Source organism: Octopus bimaculoides, chromosome 1, assembly GCF_046866305.1.
Source record: "Octopus bimaculoides isolate indiv1 chromosome 1, ASM4686630v1, whole genome shotgun sequence".
Classification (NCBI taxonomy): domain Eukaryota; kingdom Metazoa; phylum Mollusca; class Cephalopoda; order Octopoda; family Octopodidae; genus Octopus; species Octopus bimaculoides.
In genome coordinates this window covers 111,707,062-111,719,978 of record NC_142928.1, presented here as the reverse complement: position 1 = coordinate 111,719,978, position 12,917 = coordinate 111,707,062, and the positions used below count along the sequence as shown (strand labels likewise).

Here is a 12,917-nt window from a genome sequence, read left to right as displayed (position 1 = left end):
TCTCCTAACTTCTCCCCTCTTGAGAATTAAACTCCACTCAGAATTTTAATATTTCTTATTCTTAGGGTTCAATTCCAGTATTTCTGTTCTTTTTTGTTTTCTGGTGTAGTTTCAAATTGTTTGGGTGTTGGTACCTCAAACATGTACAATACTTCCATGAGAATTTCATTTTTTGTGACTGTTTTTTCCACAAATCATTTTTTAAGTTGGTTAATATGTCTTTTATGTTTGACATTTTTTCCTTTTACTTGGAATATCATTCTTCCAATTTGTTTAATAATTTCACTGTTCTCCCAGTTTTCTTTACCATATCTATAGGTTTTTTTTAAAAAAATTTTGTTACCTAACTTAAAGAATTTTGAAGTATTTTTGTTGTTTGTCTTTTTTCTGTTTTCACTCAGTGCCAACTTAAAAAAATGGATCTGATTTTTCTAGCAAACATCAATTCTGTGGGTGACATTCCAGACAGGGTATTTGGATTAGGTGTTATTCGGTACACTCTTAGAAATTGTTGAAGTGCAAGGTTGTCCATTACTTCATTGTTTGCCTTTTTCAATACCCTCTTAAAAAGTGTCAAAAAATGCACCACTTCTCCATTTGACACAGGATAATAAGGCAGAGTGGTCACATGTTTGCTACCGAACATTTTACAAAATTTTCTGAACTCAGCTGAAGTATATTGAGTTCCATTATCAGACACGATGGTATCAGGGATACCATACCTTGCAAACAATTCATGTAAAAAAAAACTTACTATAACCATAGATGTTGGCTTTTTACACTTATGTACTTCAGGTCACTTTGAAAAACTGTCCACCATAACAAGGTAATATGAACCCTTAAGTGGACCTGCATAATCAACATGCAGTCTCAACCATGGAATATCTGTTTTTGGCCATGGTTGCCATTTAGTGCCAGGTGCTTTCGCAGCTAAGGGTACACCCTCTGCATGCTTTCACTAGTTCTTCAATCTCACGGTCCATTGTTGGCCAATATACATAACTTTTCATTAACAATTTCATTGTTGAAATCCCTGGGTGACCAATGTGAAATTCCTTTTGTAATTGTTTCTGTAATGTAACTGGCACTATGAATCTTTTTGCAGACATCAACACATTGTCACACATTGAAAATGGGTTTGTGTTTGTGTTGCACATATTTTTATCTCTTTTAGCCCTCAGCATTTCTTTTATTTTTGTAATGAATTTATTGTTTTCTGATTTTGATTTTATGTTTTGTAATGTGATTGGCAGATCACATATGACGTTACACAAAACATTTTGGATTTGATTTTCCGCTTGCAACACAGCAATCACGGTATCTTCAAACGGTTTAGTATTTTTTAAAATCAGTTTTGATAAGCAATCAGTGTGTCCTAACTTCTTGGATGGTATATACTCCATCTTAAAATCATAGTTTAATAATATAGTACTCCAGTGTTGCAACCTATTAGCAGTAGGGATTCCTTCCTTAGAACCATATATAGATAATAACAGACAATGATCAGTCTGTAGTTGAAAACTTCTACCATCTAAAAATCTATGAAATTATTTTACAGCAAAAAAATTACTAGAGCCTCTTTTTCAATTTGGCTGTAATTTTTTTCTGCTGATATCAGAGAATGTGAAGCATGAACCACTGCTTTCATGTTACCATCTTTATATTTATGTATCATTACTGCTCCTATACTGTACTCAAAGACATCTGAAGCTACTACAATCTCCACTGCAGGATCAAAGTGTGCTAACAACAAATGAGATGTTAATATTTTTTAATTTCGTCAAACAACTTCTGACAATTTTCAGACCAATTCTGCTTTACATCTTTTTTTAATAGATTATTTTAGTGGGACTCATACCTTATGCATATCTGGAATATAATTTTGGTAATAATTCACCAGTCCCCAAAAAAGCTTATAAGGTCGCTATATTTGTCAGAGGGGGCATATTTTTAATTGCATCTGCCCTTGACGGATCTGGTCAATGCTCATTTCTGTCAATTTGTCCTATTATTTTTGGTAAGAAAAATTCACACTTTTTTTTACTCAAAGTAAAGCTGTAATACCTAATTTTTTCAAACACAAAATTTATGTTCTCTACTTGTTGGTCCTGGAATTCACTTTTTATGAGTATATCATCCAGATATGGAATTGCGAATTCACAGTCCGCTAACATAACATCCATAATCTGTTGAAAAATTGCTGGTGTGATTTTTAAGCTAAATGGTAACTTGTATTTATGCAGTCCTTCATGTGTGTTAATTGTTAGGTATTTAGAGCATTCACCGTCTACTATAATTTGTATGTATGTATCAGAGAGATCCAATTTAAAAAATATCTCTGATTTTATTATTCTTTTTCTTAACCTACACAGTTAGTGATACTTATTGATGATATTCCACTTTTTGGATAACTCCAAATTTTTCTAGTCTCTCTAGCTCCAAATTTATCTGTTCTAATGCTGCGAATGGTTTAAATGCTGGTATGGCATTTTCTTTTATTTGAAATGTTACCTTTGTTTTGGTGCATAGACCTAATTCATCAGACAGAACTTCAGGAGAAATCTTTTTTAATTTTTTTCTAATTCGTCTGACAACTTATTTGTACTGGCGGAAAAAAACCATTCACATTTTTACCAAAAAGATTTATGATGAGGTCCCATTAGTTAAATAATTTTATCCAGTCAGTTCTGAATAAATTTGTCATATTATTTATCACAAAAGCTTTGGCTTTTAAGGTTTTTTCACAAAAAGTAACATCACTTGTCAATTCACCCTTAAAATGTAATTTTTTTCCTGAAACACCACATGCAATTTTCAAAGTTTCTTTTAATCTAGGTCTCCAGATTTTTTATTGAGATATCACTGCCTATATCCAATTGTAACTTTACATTTGTGTTATTAATTTTTACATACACAAATTTCCTTTGAGGCTTGTTCGTATTTCTTGTCATCGATAACCCATTTATGTGATTTTTTCTATTGAACTGTTTTTTAGGTTTTGCTTTACAGTATGATTTTTTATGACTTATCACACTTGGAGCATATTATATTTTTAAACAGACAGTTACTTTTAAAATATAGACCACTGCACCCCATTACCAGATGACAAGCATGAATATGAAAGCAATCTTTTTCTTCAGTTTTATCTGCATCATGTCTTAAATTTATAATCCTCTGGCATTCTTCTGCTACTGCTTGTAGAGTTAATTTTTAGTCCTGTTCTAATTTTGTTAATATCTGGGAATTTATATCTGCATCTTTGTTTGCAGTAAGCCCTTGAACAACAATTAGACATTTGAACAAGTTTGGAGTTAATTCATTTCATTTGAATTTTTCACATTCTCTGTTAACAACTCCAGCATTGGTGACAAAATTTTGATCATCGTTTTTGACCAAATTTAAACATTACCAGCAAGTATTGGACAGGGAACTTACTTCACTGAAAATTTTCAATAAAAAATTAATTGCTTCATCAAAACAAACCTCACTGGTTTCTTCGGCAGAATATAATTACTATATTTTTCATGTTCAGCAAGGAATAACTTTCTTAAAATGTAGTCATATTTTTTTTTCATCCACCCAATTTTTACATTCTTCTTTGAAGATTTCTTCATATCTTCGAAAATATGCGTAATCCCTTCTGGTTTATAGCTGAATTCTTCAATTGAACTTGCTACGCTGTCTTTAACATTAATTCCAGCAACTGTTGGTTTTGTTGTTGTTGCAATTGCACCACAGAGGTCAATAAGTCCTCCATATTAAACGATTTTTCTTTGGTTTCACACCAAAAAAAAGAAAAAATTGCACTGTCCAATGCAAACTTCGAACAACTTGTCACCATTTTTATATCCTGGTGTTGGAAAAATAATTTAATGAAGTAGGGGCAAAGAAAGTATTCACACGACACACAATGATTACTGTTGCTGACAGTTCTTTGTGTCACTTAGTCACTTAGTGGGTGGTCGGAAATTCAATAGCACCACATTCGCAAGTATAGAATGACAGTTAATATTTCTGTCCTCATAGCTGAAGATTAGAAGTTTCAGAATCAATCATGATTTTTTTGTAAAACACTCCACTCTTGTGCTGCAGCTTTACATTCCAGTTGGGTCCTCCTTGTCTACGCCTTGATGTCATATTTCCATTTTCATATTTTTTGCTTGCAAGCTTTTTCTGTCCATGCAGCCCTTGAGGGTGCAACGTTTAAGGTTCTAGACCCTGATAACATGGCCAAAATATTGCAGTTTTCACTGTCTGTCTAATATTATGAAATTATCAATCTTCTCTCAGACTAAATTCTTCATTTTATGAGCCACCCAACTGATTTGTAGCACTCACCTGTAGTACATTATCTCTAATACCCTCAGTTGCTTAGTCTTTATCCACCTCTAGGGCCTATGTTTTACACTTATACAGTGTTATAGTAAATAGATTTAGTAAGAAAATTGTAGAAGCTTCTAAGAAATGTGATGTGTAAGTCTGCATATAAAAAAAATAAACCTTATTACACATCTGAAACAGTCAACTTCATAAGATTTAAGGACAAACTCAGCCACAATATACAGAAATGTAGGTCAATATCAAGGAATATAACAGAAAGGTAAGGGTATAACAAAGAAAATAAATAAAAGAAAAGCTGACACAAACATAGACACTCACCTAAAATACTCAGAGCCTAAAAGAGTTATTGCACTCAACAACTTCAACTATACCAAATCTACAGAATTTGGGAATTAGGCAAAATTATAACAATTTTTAATAAGTTACAAAGTTCCAACTGAAGAAATATTGCATAGATCAGTACTTCGCAAACAGCAGTACTGTTCTCTGCAAGGCAGTGGAAAATTTTACCTAGGTACTGAGAACAAAGGGGGTAATAGCTGCTTCTGTACAGTCTTTTTAGTATTTGACTCCTGTTTATTTTTAAATGAAATTATAATATCATGACAAAATGTTTGTTAACCACAATCACAACAATAACAAATGTGAATAAGTAAATAAAACAATACATGCCATTTGCAGTATTTTCTTGAAGTAGGGTGGTGCTGTGTCAAACTAGCTTACAGAACTGGTCTGATAGTATGTGTATATATTAAAAACAGAGAGGAGTTTAAATTATAGCAAGAGGTATTGAAAAGGTTTTAGTAAAAGAAAAGGAATGATAGTTAAAAAGGTTTGAGAAGCACTGACATAGATTAATCCCCTTTTAAGACACCCTTCCTGAATAGTTGTATAAAACTACCTTTGATATCACAAATGGATTCACACTGCTACACTCAATAACTCTCAAAAATATTGGGTAATTCAATAAATTATTTACATTCATTGCTGCACAATTTTAGCTTCAAGCTTATTTAAAAGAAATCAATATTTCATTTCTCAAAGCATGTTGTTTAGCTCTATGTTAACCCTGGTTGAGCATATTTATGATCAAAAACATTTCAGCCATAACCATCCTGTCTTAAGGCTATTTAAGAACTATACATGGAGATTAGGTGACAGTAAAGAGACTCCTTAATAATGTTCATTGAATAAGTGGTTTTCATTAGAACAATTAAATTTAAGCAGAAACTATTATTAAAACATGGAAGAAACAAGCATAAATTAACATAAGCTTAATAATTTGAAAATAACTAAAGAAAGTATTTAGAATATATAATAAAAATTGCATGAGTGAGATCCTACTGATATTTCAGTGCTAGTAATTAATTTCAAATACCTTTTATTTTATAGAAAGAATCCAAGATAAGTTTCCTGATAAAGATTTAAAAATTTCTTGGGTATTTGTAAAATGCCCTCCTGAAGATGAATGTAAGAATTCACACCACACTTGTGATGCTACAACCGAAAAGTGTGTTGATACACCAGATTCCTTCAAATGTATTTGCAAACCAGGTTATAAAAAAAGGTGATTTCATTTGACTTTGTACCTTTTATTTTTTGTTTCTATTTTTATTTACATTTAAATTGTTGTTCATGCTTATTCTTCTCTGCTGACTGAGTATAACATTTCTTATAATTACAATTTGTGAGGAAAGGTATCAAGTATGTGTCATGAACTAATACTTAAAAATGGCAAAATGCATTAATAGAGTAAATCTACAAAAGGCCTTATCACAATGAGACAATATGTAAAAATAGGACAACAAATGTTGTCACCACACTCACAAAAGGTAAAATGGTAAAGTTGTTACAGTGTCAGATAAAATTCCTTGGATCATTTGGTTTGGCTCTCAGTATTCTGTGTTGAATTCCTATTGAGGTCAACTTTGCTTTTCTCCTTTCAGAGATGATAGACAAAGTACCAGTCCATTGTGATGAACTAACAGAAAGACTGCCTGCAGGCAGTTTTCTGCTAGCCCTTTGATAATATTTTCATATTTGATTCCCAATTCTTATAATTTTTATATTTTACGTCTAATTATTTCTTTGTATAATAGGGCTCACTTGCTTAGTAAGTATTGCTTTCATTATTTTATTTTATCATAATCTTTTCTAAACAAACATCACGATAGTCCAACAACAGAGGGAGAAGCAGTTTGTCAAGTTTTGCCTTCCCTTCAATGCAACATAGCGATTTCAATTCAGCAGCCTTTCTGTAAGCTTTGCAGTGTGTGTGTGTGTGTGTGTGTGTGTGAGAGAGAGAGAGAGAACATTGCAAACAATGAATGAAATAAATATGAAATGAAAAAATCATATAAATAAAAAGGGCATTACTACAGATGTATATGCTCCCAACTTTGTTGCCTCATAACCAGAAAAATGGATACTTTTTAACAAAATTTTCTACAAATACCACTTAGATGTTGTGGCTTCAGAGTATATAGGGATTTAGGAGAAAGAATTTTTCTGAGGGGGTAGAGAGAGGCGTTTTGGAAAATTCACACAGTCTGACTTTTTTCCCTCATAATTTTCAAGAAGATGGATACCTTTTAATGAAAATTTATACAAATACTTTTCAAACAGCATAGATTATGATTATAAAGAAATTTGTGGGGAAAATTTTTCCAGGGATTTTCCTCATTTTTTTTTTAAACCACAGCCTTTGAAATGATGGTGGGGAGGGATTTTTGTATGAAAAAAGTTTTGTAAACTCCTTTTTTTTACACCCCTCTTCCTCATCATCCCATCCTGGACATATTTTGACCAATTTTTTTTTTGCACTTCAAAACCATGGAAGGAGCATTTTCGGTAAAAATTTTTTTAAAAGATTGTTAATATTTTCAGAGGGAAAAGTGAGTGATTTAAGGGAAGTTTGGCAGTTGTTTCTAACATATCCAAAGATAACCCTCCTCATTTCTTTATCACTCTTACATGTATTGATGTTTTTCAATATGTTTCCCCCATAAATGCTATGAAAAAGAAAATTTAAGAAATTATGAATTTTTTGCAACCCCACTCCCTGCCCCTGATTGTCTCTGTTTAGAAATTAAAATATTGGAGAGGCTGAGAAGGTCATTGCTGGCACTTATCCACAGTGATTTTAAAAAGTTACGGAGATGTACTTGCATAGCAAGTACATCTGAGATTGTGTGCTGAAACAAAAACAATTGCAGCGTAGATGTTTTTAAACCATTCAAGAACACACAGAAACCATTAGTTTCATGGCACTACTTAAATACAGAGGTCCTGAAGCATCTACGTAACAATATGAAGGGGAGGGTTTGTTTTAGGGTTAGTTTTTAGGGTTAAGGTTAGGGCTAGTTTTAGGGTTAGTTAGGGTTATGGTGTCATTACACGTCCACAATGCGTACATTTAAAATGTTTTGTATGTAACACCTGTATTTAAGTAGTACCTCTGTATTTAAGTAATACTGTTAAGGGACCTCTGTATTTAAGTAGTACCAGTTTCATTTCAACATTAGAATTTCATTTGTGTCAAAATATTTTCTTCGCTTTGAAACCGCGACCTGTTCACTGACAAAACTTTGCAAAAGTAATGCGGCACAAAGTTTTGTCAGTGAACAGCAAACACATGCACACACACACACATTCATTGCCTTTCATTTGTGTGTATGTTTATCTATGTGTGTGTGCAAGTGTGTCACTGTTGAAGTCGCTCGTGCAACTTGTTTGTGTATATATTGGCTTAGTGGTGCAGTGTGTTTGGAAACTGTGAATAAAGTGCAAGTTTCAAGTGCTTGTTGGTAACTTGTTTTCCTCCTCGTCTTCTAATAGTAATTACCCAACTTTCTAGGCTCTTCTCACAGCTATCCTGCATTCAAAACTTATACGGGTATTTTAAAATATTTCATTTAATAAATAATAAATTACGTATACATTAATAGAATAATGAATAATAAATTATGTATACATTAATAGAATAAACTGTCGGTTTTCCAAATAGTGAATGAAAACTTAAAAGAGAAAGTGAGAGACTTTGTAAATGAGAAAGTGGAATACTCCGCAGTGAATGCAATGAATATTTGAATTTGTGAATTGGATGCAGTGATTGCAATGAATATTTGAATTTGTGAGAAATTGGAGTTTAAAAAATTCAAGAAACTTGAGAAATTAAAATTATAGGAAATTTGTTAGAACATGAATTTATAAAAATATTTCCAGACGGTCAACCATTTAATAATTGCTTTCTTTTAGTACTTTTAGTAATTGTTATATACCTAATTAATAAGCAGCTTTCTCCATTATAGTATAGATTGACTGAAAGTTGATGGCATTGGATAAGTCACATCGTAGTATTTAATCTATCTCTCTGCATTTTGAGAGCAATGCCTTCCACCATACTGGTAGCAAGTTACATGAGCCCTTGCATTTCCCTTGGACAATATTAGTAGCATAGAGAAGAGAAAATAGCATGCATGGGCAACTGCTGGTCATCCAGAAAATTTTTTTTACTGAAGTCTGTACCTTTCAGAAGAAGCTTTCCAGGTGCAGATCCGTAAATTCATGAGGTATATGGGGGCCCAATATATGTATGTTTTCTTTGAGTTTAGTTTAAGTTCTTATTGAGAGAGTTCAAGCTCATTTCTAACAAAGCAACAAGACTTTTTGAGTTAAGTGAGTTCTCAGTGTTTGTGAATATGTGGTTGAGTTGGTATGTTGGTTGAACTGTCGATGCATACACCCAAGTGTGTGCATCTAGTCACATAAGAATTTTGCATGGAGAATTTTTGGAATGTCTTACAAATCTTCACTGTGCCACTTATAGAGTGGATTTGGAGAACCCATGTCAGTTTTTTTTTTTGCTCTTTTTCTGTGAAACCAAGTGTTTCTAGATTTTGTGCAAATTTGTTTGTACATAACATAATGCACCTATGATGATGGATACAAGAACTGTAAGTTCTGCATTAATTTGCCATAAATCTTCTTTTTCTGTTGGACTTTTATTGTACACTCATGTCTACTGGGTAGCTGTATGTATGCTTGCATACACACACATACATATGTATATATGTACGTGTGTGTGTTTATTATAGATGTACACTGGCAGGAAGCTTTCAGAAAAATCAGCAAAATTCCATTAAGTGGACACATATAAACATTTACAAAAATGAACCTACCTACTTATAAAATATTTTCAATTTATAAATGCTCAGATTCAATTAAAAAAACATTGATGAATAACCAAAGAAAACACTTTAAGAAATATGAGCTATGCAATACTTTGATTAATAATCACTTTGAATAAAGGTGAAGTTATAAAGAACAAAGACAAACATTGCAAACTAACAATTTTTTAAAGATACTTAAAAAGCAAACTGCTCTCTCTTTGAATATCTCCAAGATTGCAAACCAGTTTTTGTCTTAACACACACACACACACATGCATGCGCGGCTCGATATGTGAAATCTGATCTGTTTATAAGCTTGTGTGGTTGACCTCAGTTCACACCAGTTGCTGACAGAAGTCAGGATTAGACTGCGGTTAATGTTACTGTTTTCGCAGGCTTCATTGGGTATTGTAGTAGTTGGGGACTCAGTAACTTAATTTTCAAGTGTAGTCCTTGTATTGTAATGTTTTTAGTTATATATTTTTGTGGCCAATGTATTTGTGCTCCGTAGTGGAAGGTAGACAATATATATACTAGGTTGGTTATGACAAAGCCATGCATTTGTGGAGTTTGGGATATGTGCTTCTATCTTTCTTATGTCATCCATCTATTGGTATGATATTGAGCTATTATTGAATTTCTTAAATGTTTTGGTATGTTTGTGTGAGTATCTTAAGGCTTGTTCCGCCTGCTATTAAGCAATTTGTGTCTCGATATAAAGATTTGATGTAGTTTCCCTATACATGGCTTACATCTATTTCCTCTTGCATGATACGGTTTAGCTGTACTAATTATCTCCTATTCCATTGTACAGCTATGGTTTCTATCTTTAACGGACCAGATTAGTTTGCTTAGGCTTTTGCTGTTCATCTTTCTTTTATCTCTAAATGAATTTAAATGATTAGCTCGCTTTTTTAAAAAATTTAGTGGGTTTTGTATGATTAGAATGAGGAAATAGGTCAAAATGAAGAGAGGAAGGGAAAATGAGAGGAAGAAAGAGAGAGTAAAAGAAAAAGGATAAAAGAGTAATGCATACGCACATACATATGTGCAGGCACACTCGCACTTACAGGTCGTCACACGCATGTGTATATACAGATACTTACGTATACTTATATACGCATACACACACACTCATATATTTGTATATACATATACACGTAAATATACATACACGTAAATATACATACATATATGTGTATGTGTATATATATATATATATATATATATATATATATATCATCATCATCGTTTCACATCTGCTTTCCATGCTGGCATGGGTTGGACGGTTTGACTGAGGACTGGCAAGCCAGATGGCTGCACTAGGCTCCAATCTGATCTGGCAGTGTTTCTACAGCTGAATGCCCTTCCTAATACCAACCACTCCGAGAGTGTAGTGGGTGCTTTTACGTGCCACTGGCACAAGGGCCAGTCAGTACTGGCAACGGCCATGCTCAAATGGTGTTTTTTATGTGCCACCTGCACAAGAGCCAGTCCAGCGGCACTGGCTCAAATGATGTTTTCTATGTGCCACCTGCACAGGAGCAAGTGTGGTGGCACTGGCAACAACCTCACTCGAATGTTGTTTTTCACATGCCACTGGCATAAGTGCCAGTAAGGTGACACTGGTAATGATTACTCTCAAATGGTGCGTTTTATGTGCCACCGGCACGGGAGCCAGTCAGTGGCCCTGGCAATGATCATGCTTGCATGGTGCTTTTAACGTTCCACTGGCATGGGTGCCAGTCATGTGGTGCTATCATCGGCCACGTCAGCGAATTTGATTTTGATTGTGATTTCACTTGCCTCAACATGTCTTTGCAAGCAAAGTTTAGTGTCCAATGAAAGAAAGGTACACATAAGTAGGCTGGTTACACTGCTGGCATAGGCCATGGGTTATGGTCTCACTTGGCTTGCCGGGTCTTCTCAAGCACAGCATATTTCCAAAGGTCTCGGTCACTAGTCATTGCCTTGGTGAGGCCCAATGTTTGAAGGTTGTGCTTCACCACCTCATCCCAGGTCTTCCTAGGTCTACCTCTTCCACAGATTCCTTCAACTGCTAGTTTGTGACACTTTTTCACACAGCTGTCCTCATCCATGCCTGCCACATGACCATACCAGCGCAATCGTCTCTCTTGCACACCACAACTGATGCTTCTTTGGTCCAACTTTTCTGTCAAGGCTCTTACACTCTGTCGTGTATGCACACTGACATTACACATCAAGCAGAGTGTACTGGCTTCATTCCTTGCAAGCTTACACATGTCCTCAGCAGAAGTGGCCCATGTTTCACTGCCATGTAGCATTGCTGTTCGTACACATGCGTCATACAGTCTGCCTTTTACTCTGAGTGAGAGGCCCTTTGTCACTAGCAGAGGTAGGAGCTCTCTGAACTTTGCCCAGGCTATTCTTATTCTAGCAGCTACACTTTCAGAGCATCCACCCCAGCTAGTGACTTGGTCACCTAGATAACTGAAGTTATCAACTACTTCTAGTTTTTCTCCCTGGATTGTGACAGAAGTTGTTCTCTGCACATTTCCAGTGTTTATTGCTCCTGAGCATCTGTCACATACAAAAACTATCTTCCCAGTTAGAGGTGGTTGCATGTACTTATGGTTTCATTATATTTATTTAGTAGTGTTGAGGAATTGTGTCTTAATATGTTGAATGCCTCTTTTAGGCATAGCTTACAAGCTAAGCATTGACCTTGGTATGGAAGCCCTGAATCTATTATGGGCCTTGACAAAATGTAGGGAATATTTCTATTTTTGAGATGATGTATGTGACTGGAAAGTGTTGTGGATTTACTGTTTCTCGTATGTAAAAGAATTGAGATGAGCAGTATATCACTGTTTAAAATTTATGGTTGACCCTATACATATATAGCTCTATATAGAATTGTGTAATCTGTTGAGGACAGTACATTTGTGAATTACATTAGATCTTCTACAATCAGTTTGTATCTGGCAAATTTATCCATCATAGCAATTACAAGTGGGTGTATTTTGGGGATTATTTTCAGGAATGGTAGAGGTAATACTGTCCAAGGGGAGGTTAGAGATGGCTGTAGAAAGGTCCAAGTTATTAGTATCATTATTACTATTATCATTATTATTGCTATTGTTGTTGTTAATTATTCTATCTGTAATTGTGGTGGAAGTTATGGTAGTATTCTGGATAGTGTTTGTAGGATACGTTGGGTTATGGTTGTGGTCTACCATATGGGGCTCAATGTTGGAGCTGTGTACATGATGGGCGCTTGTGTATTCAGAGTTGTTATAGTGTGAGTTTTCATAGTACAGAGAAAGCTTTCGTTTATTAGATGCTATTATTATAGACTCGAAGTTAGGTGATGTGGAATAGGATAGCTTCAGAGTAGATCTATTAAAAATAGAGTAATATTTA

The 12,917-nt window shown here is 34.3% G+C and overlaps 1 protein-coding gene across 3 annotated transcripts in view; it reads left to right on the top strand.

Moving 5' to 3' along the window:
• Window positions 1-12,917, top strand: part of LOC106877988 (multiple epidermal growth factor-like domains protein 8) — a 695,248-nt gene that overhangs the window by 573,971 nt on the left and 108,360 nt on the right. For 2 of the 3 annotated variants that reach the window (XM_089356139.1, XM_089356136.1), the window contains exon 28: window positions 5,734-5,908. In XM_089356139.1, the coding sequence (XP_089212265.1) occupies window positions 5,734-5,908 (175 nt within the window). Of the gene's footprint in view, window positions 1-5,733; window positions 5,909-6,440; window positions 6,666-12,917 lie in introns of those variants that run through there. The other variant, XM_089356146.1, reaches the window with a different exon arrangement.